Source organism: Chaetodon auriga, chromosome 6, assembly GCF_051107435.1.
Source record: "Chaetodon auriga isolate fChaAug3 chromosome 6, fChaAug3.hap1, whole genome shotgun sequence".
NCBI classification, from domain to species: domain Eukaryota; kingdom Metazoa; phylum Chordata; class Actinopteri; order Chaetodontiformes; family Chaetodontidae; genus Chaetodon; species Chaetodon auriga.
The window spans coordinates 25,398,701-25,426,221 of NC_135079.1; the positions used below are offsets into that span (position 1 = coordinate 25,398,701).

The following is a 27,521-nucleotide window of genomic DNA, read 5'->3' on the forward strand; positions in this document are numbered from 1 at the left end:
GATTTGAACAATGTCTTAATGATGCCTCACTATCATTTCAAGTTAAATCCTGGAAACATAAAGACAGTCAGGAGGATAGGAAAATACAAAATATTGGAGCATATACTCTTTGAAACAACTTTTTATTTCATCATAAAAGACATAAAAATGGATTTTGTTTTTTTTACTTTTTATATTTTAGCTACAATCCCTCCTCTCTGGATCTCTGGTTGCTTAGCTAATAGATAGTGAGGGTACGAGTCTGCCTTCAATTTCAATTGCATCTCTGTTGGCTACTACAGACAATAATTGTACAAAGATGATTAATAATGAACCAATTGTTTCATTATGTTCTGTAACATCAGATGAGACATCATTTTGTCAAATAAAAGGGATCCTTGCAGGGTAATTTGAACCCTTGTCTCAGTGACAGGTTAGAACCCAACAGTTTCTAATCCAGGTGTACACACACAATTGTAAAGTGCAAGATTTCTAATACTGCAAGGCACAAACTATTAATAATAGGATTGTCTTTTGTTTCTAATATAAAAAATATTCAGAATAACACAGACATACAAAATATTTGCTTACAGAAACAACACAACAAGTAAAACCTTGTCTAAACTCTCGACAAATATCTGAAATAATTTCTTAAAATATGTTCTGTGTTACACAAACATAGGAAATTACAGCAGAAATATATACAATAAATTCTATTACAAATACATATTTTGTGATTTGTGAATTAAATTGTTGAACAAATATGAAACATAGGATCAGACATATTCCCTAATAAATAAATGAAATAGTATTCAATATGTCGTCAACTGCATTCTACACTTAAAAAGTACACAACAATTATCTCCTGAACATGAATTAAAAAAAAAGTTTTTGGCTCAGCCTTTATTGCAAACGATTCTTCATAGATTTTATCAGTATGAATGTAATGCTAAAATGTCTAAAAGAAAAAAGAATCAAAAGCAAAAACAAAGATTTGAGCAACTTTCTTCTCATGCGCTTTTCTTAGTCAGGTACTTTGCTTTTTAACATGGAAACTGAGAAAATGAAAAGTGTTTGAAGTCTACTCTGTTTTATCAAAATGTCAATGCACAGCAAAGATAGGGTTCAATAAATAACACAGGAGACAGAGACAGCAAAAAGCTGATGCTGTACAATGAATTATGTTTTTATCCATTTGATCTTTCTTTCTTTTCAGTATTCTTCTCTTCGACAAAGACAAGATGTCCCTCTGTGCTGATGATCAGTGAGACCGCTCCACACATCAATAGCTTGTTGTGGCATTGATTTGTTTCCTACGTTGAAACTCTGACTGTTCTCTGGATCTGACGTCTCGAACACGATGTTTTGTGATAGACACAAGCACCACATGGCAGTGTTTGTAGCAAATGATAGCATGACGGAGCTTTTAATTTTCTGTGGGTGCGGCAGTTGCAACTTTCTCTCGACTGTCCATTTCTTCCACTTCAACCACTAAATCCCTTTTGACTGCTAGATGATAGGGGGCAAACAGTGAGAAGGCTCCTGGCTGTCATTCCTCTCTGTGCCCATGTCCTCTTGAGGCTTGATGATGATGTGAACGGGCCTCTCACCACCTCCTTCCTGGTGTTTGGTATCTGTGGAGAGCTTGCCCTCATTCTCACACATCTCCTCTTCTGCTGAGGCCCCGATGGGCCTCAGACGCTCAGCAGGGGCCATCTTTGTTCCTGTTGCGGACCCATCTCTCCTCAGCTTGTCAGTAGTGCTGCTCTCTGAGTTGACCTTCTCTGCTGTACCATGGAAACAAAGCACATTAAATGTCAGTTCAACGTGAACAGAAAAGGACTCTGCAGGTACGTAGCTATGGCATCAGCTAGTATATAGATAGTATGTATATATATGTATAGTACATTATGGATGGTGAAATGGATTGTACTCATACTTGGCTTGCTGTGAGTTTGTTTGCGGAAAGTGGGGTCACTGCTGTTCTCTGTGCTGGTGGAGCTGTCGGAGGCCTTCTTCACCGTTGGCTTGGTTCTTGGCCGGACTTTGTTGAAATTTCCCTCCAGGATCCACTCATGCTGTAACCCCTCGTCAGGAGTCATACGCTTGGTTGGATCCCAACTGAAAACCAAAGAAAAATATTCAAAGTGAGCAAGTGCAGATTTGATCTTTCATAAAATACCCCTGAAGCAAACTTCAATTAAAAAGTCACATCCAGTTTTTGTATTTAGAATGCAAGGCAGATGTTTCCAGATGTTTAGAGTGAACATACACGAGGCAGCGTTTGATGAAGTCTAAGAACAAAGCGTCATTAGTTTTCAACGCAGCTGACAGCTCCTTCGAGTTGGGTCGCCTCTTCTTCCCCTTGCTATTAGTGATGTTCCTGGGGTTTCCTTTTGAGTCTGCACACCAACAAACAAATATACCATTAGTACATTATATTATTATTTGTTATTCATTTATCCTCTGATAACATTTAGTAATCCTATAGTCTTCAATGATAGATTCTCACCAAAAAACAACCTCTTCCTCGATGCGGACTGAACAAAATCGTTTGGAGGCATTCCAAGAACCTGTAAGTTAAAATATCAGGACACCTTAATACACTGAGGCAACTCATCAACGTACAGGGAAGTTGTTTGCATTTACATTAAAACGATAAATATGGACACACAGTTGCTTCCATGCCATACCTCCATTATGCAGGCGATCTGCTCCACTTCACTCTCTCCTGGGAAGAGAGGATAGCCTGTGTAGAGTTCAGCAAGGATGCAACCCAGACTCCACATATCAATGGCCATGCTGTAGGGGTGACCCAAGATGACCTCTGGAGAGCGGTAGAAGCGACTCTGGATGTAGGTGTACACTGATGGAAAAGCAAGAAGAGGCCATGAGGGATAGGAGTTCTTCAGATAGGGATGCATGTCTTATGTTCTCTGGAAGAGGCCCGGCCATTCCTTTGAATGTCCCGACATGGTAAAATAGTTTCTTACATACTCTCTTAATTAAGTGTCATGCTCTTACCCCTTTGTTGTTCATAACAGCTTGATCCAAAGTCAACCACCTTGATGTTCCCTGGCCCTCTCTGAGACAGAAGGATGTTCTCCTGTTGGGATGTAGAAGAAAAACGTTCTTACACGCTGTAATAATATACTGCTCCACAAGATGGAGCAAGATCCCCACGATTGTTCTCGGGAATATTGCAGAATAATCATCGACAGTGTACAGTGATTCAGTGCAAAGGTGGAGTCCACACCAGGTTTTGTTGACATCACTATATTTTAAATCATGTCTCATGGTCTAAATCTCCAAAATAAGTCCAGGTACTACAGAAACTATAAAGTCAGTACCGGTTTGAGGTCACAGTGGATAATCTTCTCCCTGTGCAGCATCTGCAGGCACCTGAGAAGAGCATGGGCGAAGCGACGGATGAGTGCAAGGCTAAAGCCCTGGAAGTTGTTTTTTTTGATGAGCTCGTACAAGTTCACCCTGAAAAACAGAAACAAAATGAGATGTGTGGTTAGTTCATAATGTCGTTATAAAAAACCCTTTCGCAACATTTCAAAAAACTGGATTTATTGCCTTTTTTTATCTCTTTTTGTCTCGCCTTTTGTTTCTATCTGTGCACTTTGCTCATATAGAACTAGGGAAAACATAGAAGAGTGAGCTCAATATGGATTCATTCATAAAGGATGCTCCATCATTAAGGACTTCATGTTTCTCAAATAAACTCTCTGAAAAAGGAGGGCTGCTAAGTTTGATGTCACCCTACACTTTACATTACTTGTGTTGTAAAACATCTGCTGACTGCCCAGTGCATATTTGGAAATAATCTGTGATTGTGCTCACATTCAGAGTGTGTCCTTGTGCTATTTCCTGCTACTTATGATAAGCACAAACTTCTTAAGACTGTGTAACAGGAGCCTTCACACCATGAAGCAAGAAGGGGTAAGAGATAGGGCCCTAATCAAGGCCTTAACTAAAGGATTCAGTGACAGTAATGTTAGACAAGGTGGCAGTGCAAGACGTCCTCTAAAGGTCATTCAGCCAGAGTGATACACAAAACTATCTCCCCTCAAATAGATATCAGTAGCAATCCACGCTAAAACACCAACAGATGGCTTAAGGTACACAGGTGATCACTTAACTTCTGATTGACTGCAGTCACATAACATTAGAAGTAATGAGAAGAGACAAGTGAGATGTGCCTTCTTAGAAGACAGTACAGTAATCTAACCCTGCTGTTGTACCTGGGGAAAGGTGGCTCACCTTTAATACCTTTGATTAACAGATGAATTATTCAGTCATGTCTTTGTAGTCTACTGTAAGACTAACTTCTGCAAATGCAAGTCTGCTTGCTTGCATGCAGACTACGAGTGAGTGTACTAACCCGAGAAGCTCAAAGGAGATGCAAAGGTGATTGCGGAAGTAGAAGTACTCCTTCATGTGGATGACGTTGTGAAGGTTGTCTTTGTCTTTCCTCTTTATTACGTCCAGGATCTTCAGCTCAACCAGAGCTTGGTGATGAAACCTGCAGATTTACAGGAGGTATTAAGATACTGAAACAAGTGATGTCAGCATCATTTATTTCTGAATTTCCACGTACAACACAACCAGAATAAATAAACACATGTATGCAAGTTATGAATGTTAAATTCTGACAGTAATAGATAGTGGGGGTGGGCGGTATACCAGTTTCGACACCGGTGTCATGTTCTCCCTTGACATGGATTTGGCAATACCGTCATTACAGTGACAAATATTTTATCATATTAAAAATAATGTGCTTTACTGTGGCTGCAAAAACATGCAGAAGGCGATGCACATACTCATAGAACTAGAGTTACACCCAGCAGCTACCATTTTCCTCACTATAACGCCGACTCTGGTAACATGAAGATGTGAAGGTAACATTACGAGCAATGCATGCCAGTTTCTCTGTTGCTGGTTACAAGAACCAACACGAAAGTCTCCACCAATCGAGGAAGTGCAGATCCACAGGATTAACTTGATGGAAATGTCCCCACAATCACAACCACGGGAAAACCCTCGGTCCATATATGTGGGTGAATCATTTTACTTTGGACTGCTTTGAGTGCCAATACAAAGCAGAATTGACTTTTTGCCATTTTCATGTTGCCTTACTGTTTATTTTGCTGGTTAGCCTGTTAAATTTAACATTAGCACATTCTATGGCTAATGTGGCTAATAGCATTTATTACAATGCCCCATGCAAGAGCAATGTTGGTATATTTAATATGGTGGGACTGTGGGAACATCAAGCTTCATTTGTATGTATGTACATTTGCTGTCAGTGTTCTCTGATCGAGGTTTCCTCCAGCACATCCATCCCTTAAATCCCTGGATATTTCTTAATGTCAGTGATTCCTGATCCTCTCCCAGCAGAGATAAGATCGGCAAACACTGCTCAAAGTTCTCCCTAGGTTCTGCTGTGGCAGTTTGCACCCATTTTGTTGTCTGCATTATTGAAGTGGTAAGACCTGATGGCTCCTGCATCTAACCCACAGGACTCGAGCAGTCACTGCCACTGTGATCCACAGCGAGGAAGGACAGGTAAGATAACACCACGAGGTGCCGACTTCTATCATGCTAAATCAGGCTCTCAACAATTTGGCAGACTCCTAACATGTAAAATGATCCTGGTGCAGACATGTGGGAAAACCTCACAACGGGGTATCGCATCTCAAATGAATGCCAAAAGTTGACTCCTTGATGTGACAAATAACTCCTTCGATAGAGTGTTTAGTGAAGTTTACTGTAATTTAAATGCAACAGTATCAAATGATATATTTTAGAAAAAAAAATATCCTAGATGAAAAATTTGAAGAGCTTTTCCAGAAAAGGTTCAATCAAATCAATCAAGAAAAGAAAAGAAAGAAATGAAAGGAGTGAGATGCATCAGAGTGAAATGTTTGGGTTCACATGTACCTCTTCTTATTACGGATCATTTTAATGGCTACAAGTTCATTGTTCTTGTGGTCCAGACATTTCAGGACCTGCCCAAAGGAGCCTTTCCCGATCACTTCAAGAACTTCAAACCTGTAGCCAATGTGGTCGTGCAGCACCTGGAAAAGCAGAAGGAAGGACTGTGAATATTTGAGTAGACTTCACAATGATTATATTAGTATTATTATACTATACTGTATGCTTTTACTGACATAAAAATATCTAACCCTAATCCTAACCCTGCCAGTAAAATGAACCACATGAATAAATCATCACACTGAAATTTACTGAACTACAGAACTGATCTGCTGTGTGCAGAACAGCTACAGTATTGACTGCACTGGCAGATACTGCACTGTCTGGTTTTGCTGTAACTGTCAATTCAAGCCTGTGACAGTGAGATGAGTCTCAGTAGAGATGTAAAGGTCTACAGAATGGTCAGTCAGTCAGCCTTAAACAGCCCATTCATTACATATTGCCACAACTGCCTGTCAGTAACCTGTTTTATACAAGGCAGTTAAGCCTGTTGGGACAGAGTTTGATGACCTCAGTTCAGCTTATTGTAAACATAATTCAACAATGAAGTCAGTCCAGCAGACTGGTGGGTTCATGTCTGCTGCTGCTGGATTAAGGTCATATGAAGGCATCTGGTCACGTACAGTTCAGCTTAGGTCGCTGGAAAGCCTCCATATCTGTGTGTTTAAGAGTGTGTGAAATGAGAACTAACATTGTGTCTTCACATTTCATCTTATCTTCTTACTTTAATTTAATTAAAATTTCATTTAAATTTAATTAATTTAAGTTTCATGTTTCTACACAATTGCACACATGTGGATGGACTCTTGAATAGGGCTGACATGAACTCTGAATAACAAATGTTCACTGTGATGAATTATTTCATTTAGTTTACTTTTTTGTCAAAGCTTGGCCTGGTAAGAAAACTCTTCATTGGTGCATTCAAGTGCCTCTGGGAAATGTTAACATCCACAGGAGCTGACTGCACAACAGCAACCTTTTTAGTACAAGATGTTCATATATATCATTTTCATGATGCTTGCTTAATGTTTGTATGCTTGTTTTGGCCCACAATAGTTCAAAAGCACTTGCCATGAGTGACAAGGAAGAATTTTCTCAGAAGTGTCTGCTTGTAACTGCTTAACCACACAATAGCAATAACATAACTTCATTGCAATACCCGTCTCAAACATTTTTTATAGTCCCTGCAAGTTGATTTCATAGAACACTGACATGAACTGAAACCAGTTGGTGCCTGGAACGTACTGCTACAAAACGGTCAGCAATAATGAGTTACATGAGGTATAATGGGGTGAATCCTGGAATAACCACATCTATAGTCCTTTAATGCTCCATCTATCCATCTATTACCCTGATGTAGCTTCCATGCTCGTCATCATATCCAGAGTTCTGTGGGGTGCCTTGGGAACCCTCGATCTTCTGAGAGCCCAGACCCATGAACCAGATCTCTGCATAGTCCATGATTTCCTCCTGTTCAAAATCTGTCAGCCGCTCCTGGAAGTTCTTCAGTGCCTCTGCAACAGGAAGTAAGACGAGGAGGACAGGATGAGTCACTTTTATATTGATTATACCTCTGCCAAGAGCAGAGGATTGTGAAATTGACTTCAGTGCGAGCACGCTATTTTTATTGCATCAGTAGAGTCAATTTTTAGAGTTATTTGGTTACGTGTTTGTGCTGGAACACCCTCCAAAGATTACATATGTGAAATAATGTCTCTGTGCCTTTCTAACTCTCCTGTATTATATTTGTTTCCCTAAAGACATACCGATGGGGGACATGGGTAACCTTTGTCCCTCATATGACTTCTCTTTCTCCACCTTGTTGCCGAAAATCTTGGTGTTTCGGGTGACTGACACTTTATCCACTGCTGCACCAAAGCGCATGGCGAACTGCTGGGTGGGCTTTGGCCTCTCATCCTGTGCACATAGAAAAGATGAGGTTACTACAGTGTGACACTCATAATGTTTTCATAGTGAGCCTTGTCCCTGAAACTACTCTGCTTTTTCAGGTTACATAAGCTCCTTTGGAGAAATACTGATTCTCCGATCTTTTTCCTCCCATCCGAAGCATGATGTGACACAAAACTGAATTGAATTGAATATTACATGCTGATAGTGCATGAGAGCCTCACCGGGTGTGTCTGATAGTTGTTTTGGCCCCCTTTGTTGGCAATTTGGGGCAGGATGTTGTCCGACTGCTGCTGTTGGTTTTTGGCATTGCTGACCATCACCTGGACCACCGGTGGCTCAAGCTGAGGTAAGGTCCCTACACCAGGGCCAAACTTCTGTAAATCAGAGGAACTGTTTTCATTTTACTGCCTTCAATATAGAAATTAGAAACAACACTACATAAACAGAACACCAAAAAAAAAGACAATAATAAAATAGTGTCAAATTATAGAGTAAACAAGATATTTCATTCAGATTTTTCAAACTCCCAAAGCTTATAGTTTATAGCAGAAGACTTGGAATTTGATCAGTCAGACTGTGGTCTAATCGACAAGAAGTGAGAATATTTAGGAAAACCATCAAAGAAATTGGCCAACTTCCACAGCTAGAAGGCTTTAGGATCTTTTCCTGTAGGGAATACATCACACTTACAACAGAATAACACAGACTGAACAGCATACTGAGACAAATACTGGGTCAGCAAGTTTAAATGTGTTATTCTTTTTAAGTTGTAGCTACGAGCTTGTTACAGCCTCGCTCAAATTTCATGAGTATGTGTTTGTGTCGGGCTGCACCTCGTCAGATTCGATTTGTGTTCTCGACTAGCAGTCTACATCTCTTTCACATGCATTTGGTTTGTGGAGGCTCAGGTCACCAGGACCCCAGCAGGTAGCGACTGGAATTACTGATCAGGGTGAGAGTGAAATGGGGACAAAGCCTGTGAGACTGGGCCCTGACAGAGTGTGTCTGTGGTGGCTCTGTGGGGGAGGTGAAGAGCAGCAACCTGCTTTTCTCTGACTGCCATCCTGCTTGCTCTGAGAGCATGATTACATGTGTCACAGCCTTGACAGGCTGCTGATGATGGGCAAAATTAGACCTCTGTCCTATGCCGAGTTCTCTGGGAAAAAAGATACATCCTACAGAAGTGTTTGTGTACAAGTGGGATTTACTGTATATATGTAAGAGCTGCGGTTCCACGCACAAAACAACTGTCCTCCATGTTCTGCATGCTATCATGTAACCTTTAGCAATGTGCTGTATTAACAACATAATGCATTCTTTTGTATTAATTAGTACCCGCACTCCTGGAAAAAAAAGCTTTCCCATCTATACAGTAGATAGCTCTGATTTTTCATCTTTTTCATCTCACGTGTTAAGAGCTGCTGCAGGATCTGCCAACTTGGGTATGACGCATAGAGATAGGGCTAAATATAGTTGCAGGCACCTGCCACAACAGGCAGAGGAAGTAAACACAGTTATGTGCCTGTACATAACTGGAGGGCATGCTGCTTGCAGTAGGCTGCACTATATCAATGGAAATCTGTGACACGTTACACCACATAACCACATATGTGCAGACAGATGTGTACAGTCACATGGGATGTGACTGTACACATATGTTCTTGTAAGATCTGATGTGTAAATAAATGCCAATTTAGATGACCTGAGTTGTGAAAAAAGGAGGAGTATTTTCTCTTGAGCAGTGCTTTTAATTATTTCAAGTACACCTCCAGTGATTTAAACACCAAGGTAAAAGACGGCTTTGTTGACACATGTCTTGGGCCGTGGTCAGCTGCTACAGCATCTTGTGGAGGGGAAGTACTTGCCTGTGAGCAGGGCCGGTTTGTTCCAAGGCGGTTGCCTTCTGCTGGGAGTCTGTGAGGGTGAGGGAAGGCCTCTGGTCGTGATGTCTGTGGGAGGAATGAGAGCAATTCATAACATACACTACAAGATGAGGAAAAAAAAAACAAAAAAAAAACATCTGCAGTCACACACATTTTTTTTTATTTCTGTGGGTAACCATATTTCTCCTCTGCAATGATATTACATATAGCACAATGCATAACAACATCTTCTCCAAAGTCAGATTTAGGAATTATTTTACACCAAAAGAGATTAAAGCCATCGTGTTAAAAAACAATGAAATAGCTTCTTGTGCTCATGCCAATTCTCTAGTCTCTTCAGAAACACACAGACTGTGAGGCTGCCTCAGCCAGACTGGCAGACATAATGTGCTATGATCCTAAAATAGATTACTTTAGCAATAAACCCAGCAACAACGATCTAGCAGTCTTTAGTGTACCTGCTGGTTTGTGCAGGTGTATGCACATGCACACATCCCTGTGTCTGGCAATGCATGTACACGTGCCTCCAAGCCTGTGCAAACTGGAGGTCCTCTTGCCTCAGTGTGTTATGGAGAAACAATGAATGTTGTAATAAAGTGAGTTCTGGATATTCACTAAAATAAAAAAAATAATGAATAAAAAATAAAAAATCAAGCACCAGGCACATTTGGGATGATTCTGCGTGCCTCTTTCTGGCACAATGCCAGCTTACACGTGCCTTATTAATCAGGGGGTGAGCGTGCATCTGTGTTGGGCGACACCATATGGGCGACATAAAGCTTAACCTCATATGTGTATATTGTACGTGCTAAACTCACTCTGCCAGTCCGGCAGTCAGGAAAGGAGGGAGGGAGGGGATGAGACAGGCTGTGTGGGGTGTTAGCCACAGGTGGTGGATAGGAAACAGCTTCCCAATAATAATCTTAACCTTTATTACTGACTGAGAAGCAAAAGCAAAATCAGATTGGTGGTACAACTTTATTGCCCAGGGCGAGCTGAACTGACTCATCTCAACAAGAAAAGAGCAGGATGAGACACTGAATGGACTTTTTAACTCTGCTTTACAAACCTCTGAGTGTCGCCAGTCACTGAATAAAAGGAAATGAGTGAAAACACTCGCTGGGTTTGCTCTTCTCAATAAAGCTGATAAAGTCCTTCAGTAGGACAAACAACATGTAGCCAAAGAAGGGTGTGATACAATAATGTAGTCATGTTACAATCTCAGGAGCATGGTGTGTGACAGCAGGAGCCATGTAGGCCAATGAGGCAGGTTGGCTTCTAAAAAACATCACCTGTAACAGTCTGCTGTAAGCCTGGCTAATGAGCACTGAGCCAGTGGAAACCCAGTGACATCATGACATATGCCCAAGCACCAAAAAAATAGCGACTGACATTTTATTCTACTGTGATGAGGAGTTGTCTGTGTGTGAAGTACATAAAGTAACCATAATCACAATCTAGGTGGCATTGTTAGGGCAATAATGATGATGTTAATGCACACATTTCTCTATTTCTCATCTTTATTATTAAAGTCTGACAGTAGGGGATACACACACACACACACACACACACACACACACACACACACACACACACACACACACACACACATACACATATGAGTTGACCTCTGTCTTTTCAGGGTTGCACAAGAAAGTGAATGACATATGACCTCAACGTAGAGTCGGCTATAAGTTCATTGGATAATGGTGTGAACTGTCTTTTCTGGGCATCTAAATACTGCTAGTCAATTTACACTTGGCACAAATAAGCATGCATGACAGCAAGCATTTGTTCTCAATGCGCTAGTGAGTTGAAATACAGATACATAAATAGAAGTGAAGACAAGAAATCATGTTAAGAGCAATGCCAGCTCTGCATCTGTGTGACTGGAGGTTTTTGCTGGAGGTCAGACCAGCAGGTGTGTGAGAGCAGCTTTGGCTCATTAAGGGTCAATCCTCCAGGGTCAGTTGGTCAGAAGGTCAGCAAAGCAACAAAACCAGCAGTAACCAAGGCTAAACATCAACAAACTGTAAAACTGTGCTCACTCACACTGTCAGCTGTCAGACTTGCATTTTTCAATGGATAACCACACTGCCCTATCATTTTCATTGATGCTTCTTGTTAGCATCAAATGTGAACACAGGGAAGGATGCATGTGAGGGAAGCATACTAACTGACCCATCCATGTAATCAAAATGACTGTTCATTGTTTGCACAATTAGTTTATCAAAGCAAATATTGTTGTACTTCTAACTTCTGTAACTTAGCTCGATGAAATGCATTTATGATCCAAAAACAGCAAGGGTTAAATTTATATCAGCTTCCATATAAGGTGTGAAGAATACACCAGAACACATATAGACTTACAGAATCTGTCAGCACAACAAACACTGAAATAAGTAGGCTAAACAACGACTGAAATAGAAATGGATCAGATTTTTCATCATAACTTGGCATGTGGTCAGGAGAAAGGGGGCGGACTAAAAAAATAAGCATTCAAAGTGGGGGAACTTCTGGAGGAGGAGTGAGAATAACTTCACATTCCTGCCACGGATCAATAAAGATAAATGGAAAAATGTACAGTAAATGATTTTTTATTTGAGTTCATCACTGTAAAAGCATACCTGTGGAGGGTTTTTGCCCAAAATGGAACTAGCCTGGAATGAAGCCCTGTATCTGGGCAAAAGAACTTCCTATTCCATGCAAAAGCAAATATAGGATATCTGTAGGTTCACAATACAAGAATCTTAAAGTGATACTATGGGAGATAAAATATGGCAATAACAACATAAGAACTCTCTCTCTGATTAGCTGACCAGCCATTATTAGAAAATCACAGTGACACTCTGACCATAAACTGTCTTTACATCAAACCACAGCAACACAGGAAACTGCTATTTTAATAATCAACCAACCAACTTGCTAACAAGTCAAAGTGCTCACCTTGTTATTTATTTCTGGCAACATGCTTCTTTATCAGTGTCAGTCTCAACAGCTGCTTGACAATCCAAACACAGAAGAGAGATTATAAATTCCAACAAAGAGTCATTGTATCCAACTCTTGTCAGTCCAGCCTCAAAGCCAAAACACACTTTCCAACTTGGTGAAGAGAAGTGAATCGACACTGGTGAGTATAACGCTGATGACTGATCAGATCCACCGACCCTAACCTGCCGTACTCCTGGTTTTACGCGCACGGGGTAAATGCGCTGTCGTCAGAGAGATTAGCGAGCGAAGCAAGCTGTTGAGGGTCTCTGCGCCTTGACGCGTACTGCTAAGACACAGGGGCCACCTGTTCAGGTTTCTGCGGCTGACAGCTGGGGCTGTCCAGATATAGATTGTTTTTATCCGTTTGCTGTCGTCCACCTACACCACGCTGTGTGACTGATGCGTTCTCCAACACCGACGCTGTGGTTACACCGACGCACGCACGCAGTGGCTCACTCAATTTACAGTGTATGTTATGTAGCCTGCTCGCTCTCAGCCTGAGTTCCAGAGATGGTCTCCACTGTCAAAACGCGTCGTGTCGTCTCACTGTCTTTCGGGAAATCTCCTCTTTCCAACGTCAAGCGGAAAAAACTAAATAAATAAAACAGTAATAAAAATCACTTGTCTCCAGCAAATTCTCGTTTATTTCAGGTGCTAGAGAGCTGGAATGAGCTGCGTACCGAGAAAAAAACGATATAAGATGGATCATTCAACAAAATATCCAAGATAATGTTTAAGTGTGGATGCATTTGAAACAAATTATATTATATCACCAGATTAACAGATTTTTGGTTGTTTAAAAAACAAATGTTAAAAGGGCTTAAAGATATTAAAGACTAGGCTGCCTTATAGAATTCCTTACTGTCTCTTTTCAGTTTAGTCAGCTACTATTTGGACCAGGGGCTCCCAAACTTGGAAAATTGATTGATTTAAGACTTTTAGATTTTGTGTTAAATACCAAGAATAATAATGAAATACAAAATTCTCCAGTTCACCAGAAACTCCCATAAGAAGAAAAAAAAATGCAAAAACAGACAAAGGCAGCCACTCTTTTCAACACACAGGTCTGGTTCACTGCAAATAAATTCTCAATCTGTAGGAAACAAACTTTCATTTAACCAGGATGGTCTCTTGAGATCTAAATCTCATCTCATACAACAGTTCTGGTCAAAAAACTGTTACAAGAGCCAACACAAGACCAGTATCGACAAAAGGAGGAGGAAATCATCTCTGACATGTTTAATTGGCAGAAAGAAACAAAGAAAAATGGCTTTTTAAAAAAAAAAAAAAAAAAAATTGACTGCTCTATTTTCTTGACTCATACAACAACGTTGACCTTACAGCCAAAGGATTTTCTCAACCCAGAGGGCAGCAAAATATCCTACAACTTCACTTCATCCATGTAAAGAGTCACAAGGTCTGCCCCTGACCACTGTGATATGTGAAATAATATCTTGTAACAAAAGACCAGACATTACAGCACTAACACTGTGTCACTATTTGTTTTCCAATGACAAATCCCCACTGCAGGAGAGGAAACAACTCACCGGCTCCATGTGATGATGAGTCCAGAACCGGTACAGGAGATGAATATGATTAGATGACAGCTGTTATGCAACAGTAGTGGCCACTTCAGTAATCAGTCTCAGCCTTGTGACCGGATGAGATGAGATGAACTATCGAGGAAGCTGCCCCCGCCCTCCTTATTACATCCTTACACTCTCCTAATCTACGCCCTTATTCCCTAACCTGTTGTTGCATTTAAGAGACCATACGTTAAAAACAGTAAATAATCATGATGTCAAATCACTGAAGCCAGATCAGACGTGTGTAAGGTGCCGCTAACAAGCGTGCAAGAACAGACACATGATTTCAGTTCAGATTTTCTGCTGAGCCACAGAGTGTGATTGTTCCCTGCTGGCGGAGTGGCCCTTCAGGTGAATGGAGAAAGAGAAGGAAGGAAGAAGGAAGAGAGAGGCTCTTTTAAATCTGGCCTGATAATCACGACAAGGTCTGCAGCAGAGGGAATTCATCTTATACAAAGTAGATTACAACCAAGGTCCCACATTTCTTTGCATTTCATTTAATCACTGTTGCACAAGAGGAAAAAAGTGAATATGATAATGAATGCACTTTCTTATCAAGAGTTTGATTAATATTATGTCTGTACACTAAATATGAAGCTATACTGCTAGCAGCTGGTCAGATTAGCATAAAGACTGCAAACGGGGAAACAGCGAGCCTGACTCTGTCCAATATTAACCTTACCCATGTTTCCTGGTTGGGCTCAGTAATTTCCACTGGTTTCCTGGCATTCGTGATGCCAGTTAACCCTCTCGTCTAACTCTGAGTAAAAAAACAATGCATTGTATGTTCCCAATCTATCAAGCTATCCCTTTGATATTGAACCATGCAGAGAAAATGAAATGCGTAAGTGATGCTCTGGCTCTGAGCTGTTATACAGTATCTTCAGTATGCAGCAGAGATGAAATACATAATCAAACTGCAAGTCAGCCACTGCTCACCTGGGAGAGTCACTAAGCTGTATCCATTTTGTCACCCAGGTGACAACGCATTGGTGATGAGGAGCAACTGAAGCAAAACAATGCAGATACAGTATACATAGCTCACCATGACAACCAAAGATTCGTGAAACAAAGCATCACAGTTTATGTATGGATGTCAACACAAGGAGGACTGTGCTACCAGTAATAAACTGAGACTGAAGTGCAGGAGCAGGAAATAAAAAAGAAAGGAGGGAGGGGAGGGGAAAGAGTGTGAGTGTGGGCATGCAGACAGAACACACAGTCTGACGTCCCATCTTGCCTCTGTTGCCTCCAAACGTACCTCAGGTTGGACCCTCCTGTTCCTGCCCCAGCAGCAGCCCTGGAGGAGGCTAAAACCACAGCAGGCGGGTGAGGTCCCGTCCTCCCACATAGCACATCTCCCCCATGCTGCCACGACCACACCCTGAAGTCCACTTCAGCCTCCAGATGTCTTTTCCAGCCAGAGGGGAGGTAGTTACTCGGTCAGAGATCAGATAAGACACCCTCAGAAGCAAAATGAAGGATGATGACGATGATGCCAGGCCTGCACTTCCTGCTGCTTTTAGTTTAAAAACAGTGAGTCAGGATGTTGCTCCTTGAGTCCATTTGCCAAAAAAAAATCTTCTTGAAGTTAACAGAACTTTGATGCTATGAAGTTCACTTACGTTGTCTTTCCTTTGTCTTCTTTCGATGTGTACAAATCCTGAAAATATGAACGACTTCTTAATGGAGAACTTCCTGTGGTTTGTCATGACTCTCCCCTACACTCTGGACATTTCATCATACAAGGTCACATTCTGGTTGCTCCAGAAAACGGTTATCTTCTGTTTTCTTCCCCGTCGGGTTCGTCCAAACTATTTTTGTCTGCTCTGGGATACAGACAGTGTGGAGAAGCAGGCTGCAGACAGACAGTGAGAGGATGCTGTTGCTTTGTGCTGTTGCTATAATCGGTGAGGGAGTGCTCTCTGTTTTTGCCGCTGCCAGTGACGTATGGATGGGACTCAACAAGGGACCCATCCTGAGCCGGAGACACAGCAGCAGGGGCCTGGCACTTAGCTTCCTGTAAAACAGGCCCCTGGGAGTGCATGCTGGGAGAAGGGTAGGGGTGGGAGGGGGGTTGTGGGACTTGAGAGAGAGAAAGGGGTACTGTAGATCCCATGATCCTCCCAGGTGGGCTCTTCATGGGACTGAGGAAGTCAGACAGGGAGGTGGTGCAGCTCTAATGGGCCTCCCATGGGCTTCAACAGACACCTGCAAGTTTCCTCTGCCTTCTCTCTTGCCTTTGTATCTTGGAGACAAAGACGGTGGGGCTGTCACCCCCCCGACCTCCACCCCCTCCATCTCTTTACCGTTCTCCACCTGCTTTGCTTCTGCCACAAGCCCCCGTGGGGCTGCTGCAGTCTTGCTGACAAATAGCGCGTAGGTGAAAGCTTATCCCACGACACTCCTGCTGCCGCTGGCCTCCTGCCTGCTGCACACAGCAGCAGGGAACTGTAGAGTCCACAGCAGGACACAGAGGCTGAGAATGAGCTTTATACTGCACGTAGTCATAGGGGAATAAGTGTTGTAATTACCTCGCTTTACCTCTTTATTCACTGCTGATGATTAAATGATATACTTGAGACTAAGAGACTATAAAGACCAACTTTCTATTTAATCTGGACTCATTAGGTAGGTTACAGTGCAGCATTTTCAATTTAGATGTTTGCATACCAAAGGACACATTCTCCTAGCGACTACAAGTATATTTGCTCACATGAGCTCTGCCCCCTTACCAAAAATAAAATCTGTAAATCACCTTGTTTTGGTGACAGGAAACATGTGCTATTTCTGTAGCATGAAGCACAAGGCTACTGTATTTCATTACTGCCCTGTCAGTCAGTCTTGATGCTTATACGAAACAGAATGGTAGCTGCTGTGTCTCTTTTCTTGCAACACATCTTTGGGTTTGCATTTATAATATTCAACCTACAGCTCTAAACCCAACTATAACAGAGTCAAGTTGTTGGCCTCTCAGGTCCAGCCCTTTTCCATGTCTTTAAACCATCAGGTCAGATCTGGATAGAATGAACAGCAGGTGGTTGGACAGGCTGCACCAGGCCAGATGAGACTCAGTCACAGCAGGGCCAAATTACTCTTGGAGGACTATAACCCAGTGCCTTACATTCTGTTGGGCTCTAGCTAATCGCTGCCAGGTGCCAGACGAAGCAAACTGAAGTGAGGTGAGTTGCCAGCCAAAACAGACATTGACAGTCTTCTTTCATTTGGCAGAGAGGAGTGTGGGCAGTTTGACCCGGCTGGCACCTGGACTGCAGCATCTACAGTTTTAGACACGCAGCAGGCTTCTCAGTGACAGCATGTCACCATGTGAGATATGGGTCAAGTTCACAAGTTGACACAAGAGCATACAGTTAGACACACTCACAGACATATGGGCAATTATAGGCTCAATTGTGACTTACAGGAGACATGTTAATGGCACTTGGCAACAGAAATTGGTCAGCAAAGACTTGCAGATTGACAGAGTGTTTGTGGAGATGTGCCCTCAGTCTTTCATCCAGCTATCTAGGAATGGAAGCTCAGCGGACTTAAAGGAACACTTCCCTTTAATCACATATGACATGAAGTCATGGTGGAGCTCAGTTTGCTGTGTGTTTAACCGCTTGGGGAAGTGAATATTCTTTCCAAAACTGAAACCACAGAGGGTTCATATCTTAGCAACTGGTACAACTACTGTAACAATCAGAGCTGATGAACAACTAGTACACAGTCAGTGTAACAAAAGAACGGTCAATAATTGTGTAATTACAATCAAATTCTGAATGCTTTCCTGATTATCCTCATTCTGTATCAAAAGGACTGAGTGAGTGTGTGTGTGTGTGTGTGTGTGTGTGTGTGTGTGTGTGTGTGTGTGTTTCTTTGTTTGAGTAAATCTCTGTGATTGTAGATGTGGACCTATCTGAAAATTAAGCAGATCTCCGGTCAGGCCCAGACTCATTAGGCAAGTGAAGAGGCTCACTCCTCTGTGGTGAAGAGGGTGAAACAAAAAAATAAGCTCCTTAATTCATCTTGTGTTCAACAGCTGTGAACCAGGCCAGTGTTTGATTACAGCGAAGCTCTCTCAGGGTTTAAGTGGTCTAATGCATCAGTCACAGCGCTTCTTTGAACTATATGTTTGCTGTGCAGCTTTAGTTGGGAACATTCTGTACTGCTGTAACATAAATAGGGCCTACACATGGCGGGTATCAGTGATTTGTACATGTAGCTACTGTGTTAGAGCAGAGGGTGATGGCAAGTTGTTGTGTCTTGATGACAAATACTGTAACTGCAAAATAAATGTGGTGACTCATTCAAACTGTTGCTATGAGCAATCAAGCAGGGTTTGGCTCTAATAAATCAGATCAATCATATAGTTGAAGTGATTAGTCGATAATTTGAGAAAAAATGTTTAGCTGCAGCCCTAAACATTATCATCACGTTATTACTATATTCATCCAATAGTGATGTATCTCATCAGTAATGCCTAGTGCTCCTACCTATAAGATATCTTGTATTGTCTTGGTTAGAAAGCAGGATTGGACAGAAGAACAGCCACACCATACTGGATGAACATGTTAACCAATCATTGTTGAAGTAGGTAATAAATAATTATATTTGAGGACCCCAAGTTCTTCAGTTTGTATTAGCAATCACTATGAAGAAAAGCTAGCTCACATTGCCTGAACTGAATGTGCGCCACCATAAGGTCAGATGAACTTAGATCATAAACAGGGAGATCTGGACAACAGGCTGCTTTTGTCTGTTATCTTCTGCAGTTGTCCACTATTTTCACGATAGACAAAAGTAATGAGTCCATTTAAATGTAAGTACTTGGATTCATTTTGCATTATTTCATTTGAAATAGTACTTAGCTTTCAGTTATTGTTACTGTAATTCCACAATGTTTGGCATTACTTTGTAACACGTTACATTGTTTTGCATTACACTGATCTCAATATACACTGTATCTCAATATCGCAAATGTATGTAAAATCACACACTAAAGGCTTCATGTATGCACAACACAAATTTCAGTTACTGTTCTGGTAGTTTTTAATCACTCCCTTCATGGAATCATTTATTTAGACAGCTGATATTTGTGGAACAAGAATATTAATAATAATTAATGAGTAATTTTCACAATATAATTCTGCTGAAAATCAATCACTAACACTGAATTATTGTCTTTATTTTATCTTAATCCTTCTAATGTAATAACCTCTGCGCACACTGAAATTGTTCCTGCCACATACACTGACCTACAATGGATGCATCTCCCCATACTTTATAACTACGTTTGTGTATTTGTGCATGTGTTTGTATGGGGCAATTGATGGACGTGGAGGATGACCTACTACTTCATATTTCTGTCAACTGTGCCAGCTCATCGAGACCACCTACATACACAGAGTACACATAATCCTCTCATGCTCCATAATACAGGACACATCATTTCATGTACTGTAATAATCACAAACAGACACGCGAGAGCTTCCTGTCTCTCTTCTCTACCAGACACTGACTCAGACTGTCACAGAAAATGCCAGAATTGGGCCACAGGTCATGTTCCCTGGCCTTGTTTAGCAGACGACTGGACCATGGTGGTGGAATAAACAATAACCTTTTACCATTTCCCCAAATGTGTGTCTGAAAAATTAATCCCTCACTGTTGAGTCTAGTGTAAAATACAAACCTCTTAGCTAATCCTGTGCCCCAGCACGAAAACAACTTGATGGAATCCTCATTTTCTTTTCCTGAAATGCGGTATCACCAAAAACAAATCTCTTTCACAGACATCATTATAGTTCAAAGTAGTGAGTACTCAGACAGAAACTCTATTCCTACCATTTGCTATGTCACCATCTCTTCACCCATCTTTTGATCTTCTGCATTCTAGCCATGCAGAAATGCAGCCTTCAAAGACACATGATGTAGCAGAAAATGTTTTGTTTTATTTTTGCAAAGCAATTGTCTCAAAACAATTTTTTCAATACAAAGGCAGCACTTTCTGCTTGTATGATCCTGGCATTAAAGTCAGATATTAGAAAATGCAGGTGAGGCGATGGCATTATGGTTGTCATGTTGGTAGTTATCATAAGAAAAGTCCTTACTTTCTAAAACTCTCCAGTAAAGAAAGACAGGAATCTAAACGTTTGGCACAGGAAGACATGAACTTCTTACTGTCATTAAATCCTTCAATATCTATCAAGCGTGGTATAGTAATTGTATCGTATGTCGGTATAGTAATACTGTGAGAAGCTCACTGACGTCCTGACCAGTTTCACTGATGTAACCATCATTTGTATTCAAGTTTTGTATACTTTCAGTTGTTTTGTTCAAATCCAAAGAGAAAACCTCAAAAAAATACTCAATGTTCAATATTCAAACCGGTTAACAGGCTACACAACTTCTACAAACATCCTGGCCTTTACATTTCAGAGCAACATATTTAGCTTTTTCTCTCTCCGAATTGCCAGAGCCTTGTAAATCTTACCTCATTGATCATTCTTTGATCTAAGATGTGCTGCTTCCCATCCCTGGAGTGAGACCTGACCCAGGGCCCCATGGCTAGCTCTGCTGTGCTCGCCCCACATGACATCACAGTTCTTTCAATAAAGCCCATTGGATGAAATGACTGGCCCACTTGCGAGAGAGTTGAGGCAGGTGTGACGTAAAAATCCGCACAGGTGCATGTGTGTGTATGAGATTCCTTGAGCCTGTAAGTTGATCTTCATCATCAAAATGTGTGTGTCACAGGTTTCAGTGCTAAATATTCTGACAATACCGCAGGCTTTAGCCCCTATCATGTGCGGTGCAGGTGTTGACCTGAATGCCCCAGACGCTGCCCTGCCAGGGCTGAGAGCCTGAGGATGGAGGAGAGGCGCTCGTGCAGCCAGAGCTGTGTGAGTGATGATGGCCTGGCATTTCTGGCAGCTATGGGGCCACACACCTTATCCTCACATGGCTCTGATGTTTCTCCCAATGAACCAAAATCTCTAGGCAACACAGTGCAAAGCGACACATCTCGTTTTCCATTTTTAACTTTCCTAGGATTTACCCCCCCCCCCCCCCCCACGCCCCCTTTTTACTTTCTTCAAAGTTTCCAGCCAATGCAAAAACCACCTACGTTATGGCTTATTCCATCAGTGCCTGTATCCCACCCCCCTGCCCTCTGAAACCTCCTTGGTCCCACAGAAGTGACGGGCAGACGTAAGCTTTGTCACCCAGGTAAGATGAGAGTTGTCAGCCCTTCTTTTGACCCCATAAGCACTAACTCTCCTGTCACCTTCCACAACAACCTCGCTAGGTGATCCGCTTTTGTCGCCACCTGGATACAAAAGACCCCATGTCCGACCTAGATTGACACAGACAAAGCACTGCCTTCAAATTGTAACAATTAGTGCAAATTGCAGGATTTAATCTGATGACACGTGTGGCAGTTGTGGACAATGAGGGCTGGAACGCTTGTTGTCTTTGGGTGCCAAGTACAAGACGCTCTACTGTTCCACACAGTGTCGTCAAAACACAGTGGACAGATTGAGTCTGTAAAGGAGATCCCGTCTTAGATTCTAACGGCTTTATTATCTAAGGCTCAGGTGTAATCTACCGAACTGGCAGATGCTACAGGTATATACTGACACGGCCTAGCCTGTGAGACCAACACAGAATAATAATCCTGATTATTGTGATCATAATTATGTAACATGGTTATCAGTGATGATTAATAATAATTATTAAATAACTTTAACATTTTAAAAACAAATTTTAAATAAAACAATGAAAAGCTGTAAAGGTTTGCTGATTTTCTCCATTTTCTTTCACATTTTTATTTCTTTTATACTCTGGATGTAAAATTTATTGTCTCAACATTTGTAGTACAATAAATAATTGCAACTGATTGAGCTGCCTTTTTCTAAATCTCATAAAACAAAGCTGTGCTAATGTTCTTTGTAGTATATGATTTTAGTTTCAGAATTTGTCTGGAGACAGTATTGGTTATTATATTTAGAAACTGACTCAAAAAAAGAGACAAAAAACGAGCCACAAAATCTTGTGTTATGTTATATTATCAGTCAGTGAGCCTGAGAAGGCAACAACAACCCCATCCTCTTATATAACAATATTTTAGATAAGACCTCACACATTATTACACAACAATGTTGCTGACTATGGAGATGGAAGGAGAGGGTGTGATGGGGAAGGACGCTGGCATACCCTGTTTAGCAGCTCTGTATTGCATGACTCACTGTTAAAGGAAAACAGACACTTCATGCACCCATGCCAGGCACACATTAACAAAAACTCCCTGGGTGGCTATTTACCCAGCATTCTTTGTAAATCCAATTAATGTTTATCAGACTTGAGGAGTGTCTCGGTCCAGCTGTTCTCTCTGGAGTCACACCACAACATGTCCTCACCATGAAAACCTGCAGCTGTGACATAGCAACACAAGCAGGTTCAGCCTTTGCAGTATATAAAAAGCCCAATATTGCTCATGACCAGTGGGAGGGATAACAGTCATCCACAGCAGAGAGGATGCTGCTACGCCTGGGTCTATTATGGTGCAAACAGAAGCATTGAGATTCACATGGCGAGAAGCATGGGCCATGTGACGGCCCTGGCTACAAGCCAGAGGCATTTCTGTTTGCATACATGAATGCTCGCAAGCGTGGACACAACTTAAACTGCACACATGACCGCACACACGCACACACATGCAGAAGTAAATAAGCAAAGGGGTAATTAGAAAGGATTGCAAGCGAGCTTATAATGGTTATAATGTCATTTATATGCAGCTACTGATGCATACAAGTATAGTGTCAGCGTGAACCCTGTGCTCAGTGACACTGATATCAGTGTGTCATTCAGCACAAGTGAGCTCTCTCTCTCTAAATGACCGGCTTTAATTTGGGGGGTCTGGTGTCAACAAGGGACAAAGCTGTGATGAGAAACCCTATCAGGGGCAGGGTTCATCACAATAATGGGGAGGCACACTCCCTATTCTACAGCGTGTGGTGGTGAAGGCAGGGCCAGGTGCATGGGTCTGCCCTGACAAACAATACTCTACAGAAGGTCATCAAGTGTACATAAAATAATATGTAGAGACATCTTTTGATAGGGCTGTGAAGAATCAACAGCATTGATTGATTGATTGATCGATCGATCAATTGATCATTAAAATCATCTTTTCAGGCAAATACCAACATCTCTGTTTCCAGATTCAGCAATGAGACTATTAGCTGTTTTTCTGTGTTTTAAATCATTGTAAATCCAATATCTTTGGGTTTTGGACTATTGAACACATCACCTTGTGTTCTGGAACTATTGATAGATTAACTGAGAAAATGACAGATTAACCAATAACAAAACAGTTGCAGCCCCAGTTGTAAAACCGTTTCCTGCCCGTTTGATACAAGTGAAAAACTTTCAAGAACACTGAAATTAGAATATACTAAAATCCCTGGACAGAAAGTGTAATCCTGCGCAGAAGCTCCGACACATCAGTGCTGCAGACCTACTGCACTATTAATACTTTGGCACAAAGATTCAAGATTAGTCTTCAGTGAGTGGACAAATGCCCAAACATAAGTCATCTATGACCATTTTACTGGAAGGATCTGGCAGCACTTTCTGATATAAAAAGAAGACTTCAGTGTTGAAGGTGGACTTCAGCAGTGAGTCATATCATGTTAAAGCTGCAAACATGAAAACACAGAGCGTGCTGCAGTCTCCAGGCATTTCACATCTTCAGGGGGTATGGTGCATCTGCTGAGAGCAGCTGCTTGCGTCTGTATTTTGCAATGACGCAAATGCTTTCAACACATATCCTAACTTAGAAAAAGAGAAAATCTTTTGAACTGACACTCTGAGCGTGGAGTCCACTCACAGCATAAACCCTAACAGCTTCAAACGATGCCTCAGATTCTGCTCTTTCCAATTTTCAGATTTTCGAAGATTTTCAGCGTTCTTATCTTGAGTGTCTTTTGGCTAAACAACCTGTTGGCACTGCCACTGTTAGTTAATGAGAATATCTATGTGAGGGGTATTTTTTGAAGTGCAGAGATCAAAGCAAATAAAAGGACTATGATGGGATTAAGAATTAAAGAGTTGAGCCAACACACCCTGCAGTATGCAGTACTCTACATGGAAGACATAACAATAAAGTCTGAGCTCGGTTTGGATTCTACAGTATATTTTGCTGACAATGGCCGATTAAAACACACACGCACAGAAAAGGGAGCCATTCATTCATTTCTATTATATGAACCTGATGTCCTTCATGTCCCATATTCCAAACTACATTGTGTTTCCTCCCTATTCATCTACTTCCTCATCAAACCATCTGTTACAAACAGGGCCTGAATAAACCCTGAGCCCAGGAGTGAGACGGGCAGCAGCATCCTTTACAATGTTTCACATCAAAGGGATTCAGTCATTCCTGCTCCACTGGTTTGTCCACCCTCGTGGCAAAGAGGTCCAAACTGTATTAAAAGTTTAATCAGCAGTAAGTAGAAAGGGGTCCTATAGGAGCTCAGTGAGGGAGGTCTGAGGCTCTTTCAGAACGCTCTAATCCCTCCACACAGGAAGGGAGGGGCTGAATCAGTCCACTGCTGCCTGAACGTGTCCTTGTAGGGCAGAGCTGAAAGTTGTGGAACTTTGCAGGAAGAGGAGATGACAGGGTTAACCCAGGTGGTGTCAGAGCAAAGGACCTCATTTTAATGAGAACATCTCTCCATTTGTGCTAGCATATGGCTTTATAATGGCTCGGGGTTGGGGTTGGTTGCAAGTAAGAAAAGGGCACCTCTCTCAGACGTGCAGGCCAAGAGCATCACAAGCAGAGTATGTTCCCTAATAAATCACTTCTGCTGAGTGCACAAAATCACCTAAATAACATTTATTTAATGGCCTGCAGATCAACACAGGGTGTAGGGTTGCTTAGAGGCCCACAAAAACATGACCACCACTATAACTTAGAGTGATATACTGAAGCAGTCGGGCTGACAAGAAAAAAAAAAAAAAAACTGTATGTCAAAGACTCAGTAAATAATGTCAGTATTGACACATGATTTATCAGGAATGAACAACTGTCCCCCTACCTTGATCAGCAGTGGAAACGTGCCTTTCCTCCCCTTTAACAGCTTATCCAACTTATTTTTGGAGCCATGTCTGTCAGAAGGAAAAATCTCAGTTTAATATGACTGCACATAAGGCATACTGCATATGCATGGAAACAATTCTTTAATGATGTCAGTGCTTCAGGGTTCAAAAATAAACCTGTTCTATAAAGCAACTCATGTCGCCCTTGCTGGACTCGACCCTGGCTGAGATGAGAGGCAAAAACACAATGTTTAGATGACACGAATTTGTGAGCTGTTTTCTCTTATAGACAGTCACAGCTGTAAGATCACGAGCGTCTTCCATCGGAGCAGCAGCCTTTTACGCAAACTACACTGACACCTTCTGGGCAGCTTGTCTTCTATTCCACACAGTGGACTGTCTGTTTTACACAAGTGTCAAGTGAGTTAGTTTCCGGTGCTAAACTATGAGCAGAGTCAAGTGTCCTCTTCAGTAAACATATAGCTATAAGCGTATCACCAGAAGATATAATATCTTTTGTAAATACCAAGTTACCTGACGACAGACAAACATATATTAGGCTATATTATATTACACCGAATTACAGCGTCATTAATAAAGAAGAAGGCAAAAATATTAGGTGTAACAAAAATGAACTTGTCTACAAACTTAGAGGAGAATATTGCACCAACCTGTTTTCTAATGATTTGTTTGGCGCGCTCATGGTGAAATAAATCAACAAGGTGATGAGCCGGTGAGGACACTGGCTGACAGCCTGACCACCGAAAACACAAAGCCTGCTCTGCCTCCACACTCACGACCCGCTGACTCTTTCATTCTCCTTTTTTTTTTCTGACGCAGCTTTTAGGCAGGTGCTCACGTGCGTGCGTGCGCGCGCGTGCGGACGCGCGTGTGTGTGTGACAGAGAGGAGGGAGGGAGAGGGCGCGAGACAAAGGCAGACAGACACCCACTGGGCTCTTCGTTTTCCACACACTGTGGGTCATGCTAACTAACCATTTCCTGGCTGTACAAAGTTTAACTGTGGGCAAATCAGGAATGCAAACTTCTAGGCTGAGAAGATGCAAGATGCTTTCTGGAAAAGATTAAAAACATGAAGTGGAAAAGTTCATGCAGATGTTAATTGACGCTGCTCATGATTATTGCCATAAGATGCCATTTCTTTTGTTTACCAGCAGATGAAGAGAGAAAATGAAGGAAAAGGGGTGGAAGTGGACTGAATCTGATGGAGTACGGTAAATGGAAACATTTAGCCTGAAGACATTTAGCCTGAAGACGGCAATTACACAAAGTTGCATGTTCATCCATGCTGCCTGTTTGTGGCTATAAAGCTGAAGATGAGATGTGAAAGCACTCAGCCAAACACCTGTAATGGATTCAGTGTGAATCTTTCATGAGGGATTTGAATCTGTATTGTGAAATAAAATTCTGCTTTATCCTCCAAAACTCCAAACAGAGCACTCCTATTGACTCAGAGGACACAACATTCTGACTGTGACACTGGCCAGTTAATTACCAAATCAAGTAGAATACAACATATAGTCCAAAAACCTCTTTTGTTATAAAAAACTTAAGGCATTCCACCGTGATGTCTTTGTCAAAAGCTTGTTCTACTATGTGGTTGACCAAAATGTGCATGTCTGATATGTCTGGTGCTGGGATGCACATTTTTTAATACCACAGTGACTGCGTCAGGTGTGCTGAGGAAATGAAGAAATCATGTGGAGTATATGTGACAGCTTGTGGTATGAGGGTGATGCAGTTGCACACAATGAATTAAAAATTCATTTGAGAATTTCTCTTTGTAAAGTAAGTCTTACACCACAACTGATGTAATCAGACAGTAATTAAGCTTTTAACAAAGGCCATTGTGTTAAAATGTGTCTTAACCAAGGGCCTCTATCCTGGAAGAAGATGTTTACAGTGAGTTTATGTTACAAATAATAATAATAATACATTTTATTTATCAAGTGTTTTACATGCTATCCAAAGATGCTTCACGCATAGAAAAAAAAAATAGTACTGGACTCATATATATGTTGTAGGCAGTGAAATAGCTGATGAATAAAGCAC

At 41.5% G+C, this 27,521-nt stretch overlaps 1 protein-coding gene across 2 annotated transcripts; it reads right to left on the reverse strand.

Annotated features, from left to right (window-relative positions):
- Positions 1-103: 103 nt before the first annotated feature.
- Positions 104-26,176, reverse strand: dyrk4 (dual-specificity tyrosine-(Y)-phosphorylation regulated kinase 4). Of its 2 annotated transcripts, XM_076732479.1 has the most exons (15): positions 26,122-26,176; positions 25,450-25,519; positions 9,759-9,842; positions 8,115-8,267; positions 7,749-7,899; positions 7,333-7,496; positions 5,929-6,065; positions 4,370-4,510; positions 3,330-3,468; positions 3,004-3,085; positions 2,673-2,845; positions 2,492-2,552; positions 2,252-2,381; positions 1,919-2,100; positions 104-1,766 (listed from the first exon to the last, which is right to left on the reverse strand). In XM_076732479.1, exons 1-15 carry the CDS (start codon positions 26,151-26,153, stop codon positions 1,489-1,491), a joined length of 1,977 nt encoding a protein of 658 aa, XP_076588594.1. In that variant the 5' UTR covers positions 26,154-26,176; the 3' UTR covers positions 104-1,488. The 2 variants fall into 2 exon arrangements, with proteins under 2 accessions (XP_076588594.1, XP_076588595.1); XM_076732480.1 differs by lacking the exons at positions 25,450-25,519; positions 26,122-26,176 and adding an exon at positions 12,723-13,279.
- Between the last annotated feature and the right edge of the window lie 1,345 nt (positions 26,177-27,521).

Excerpts from the sequence above, each read along its gene's own strand:
- dyrk4 (XM_076732479.1), bottom strand. The coding sequence starts at position 26,153 with ATGAGCGCGCCAAACAAATCATTAGAAAACAG. Across the intron at positions 4,511-5,928 it reads ATGATCCGTAATAAGAAGAG|GTTTCATCACCAAGCTCTGG; the intron begins GTACATGTGAAC and ends GTAAATCTGCAG. Across the intron at positions 2,846-3,003 it reads CTGTTATGAACAACAAAGGG|TGTACACCTACATCCAGAGT; the intron begins GTAAGAGCATGA and ends CTTTTCCATCAG.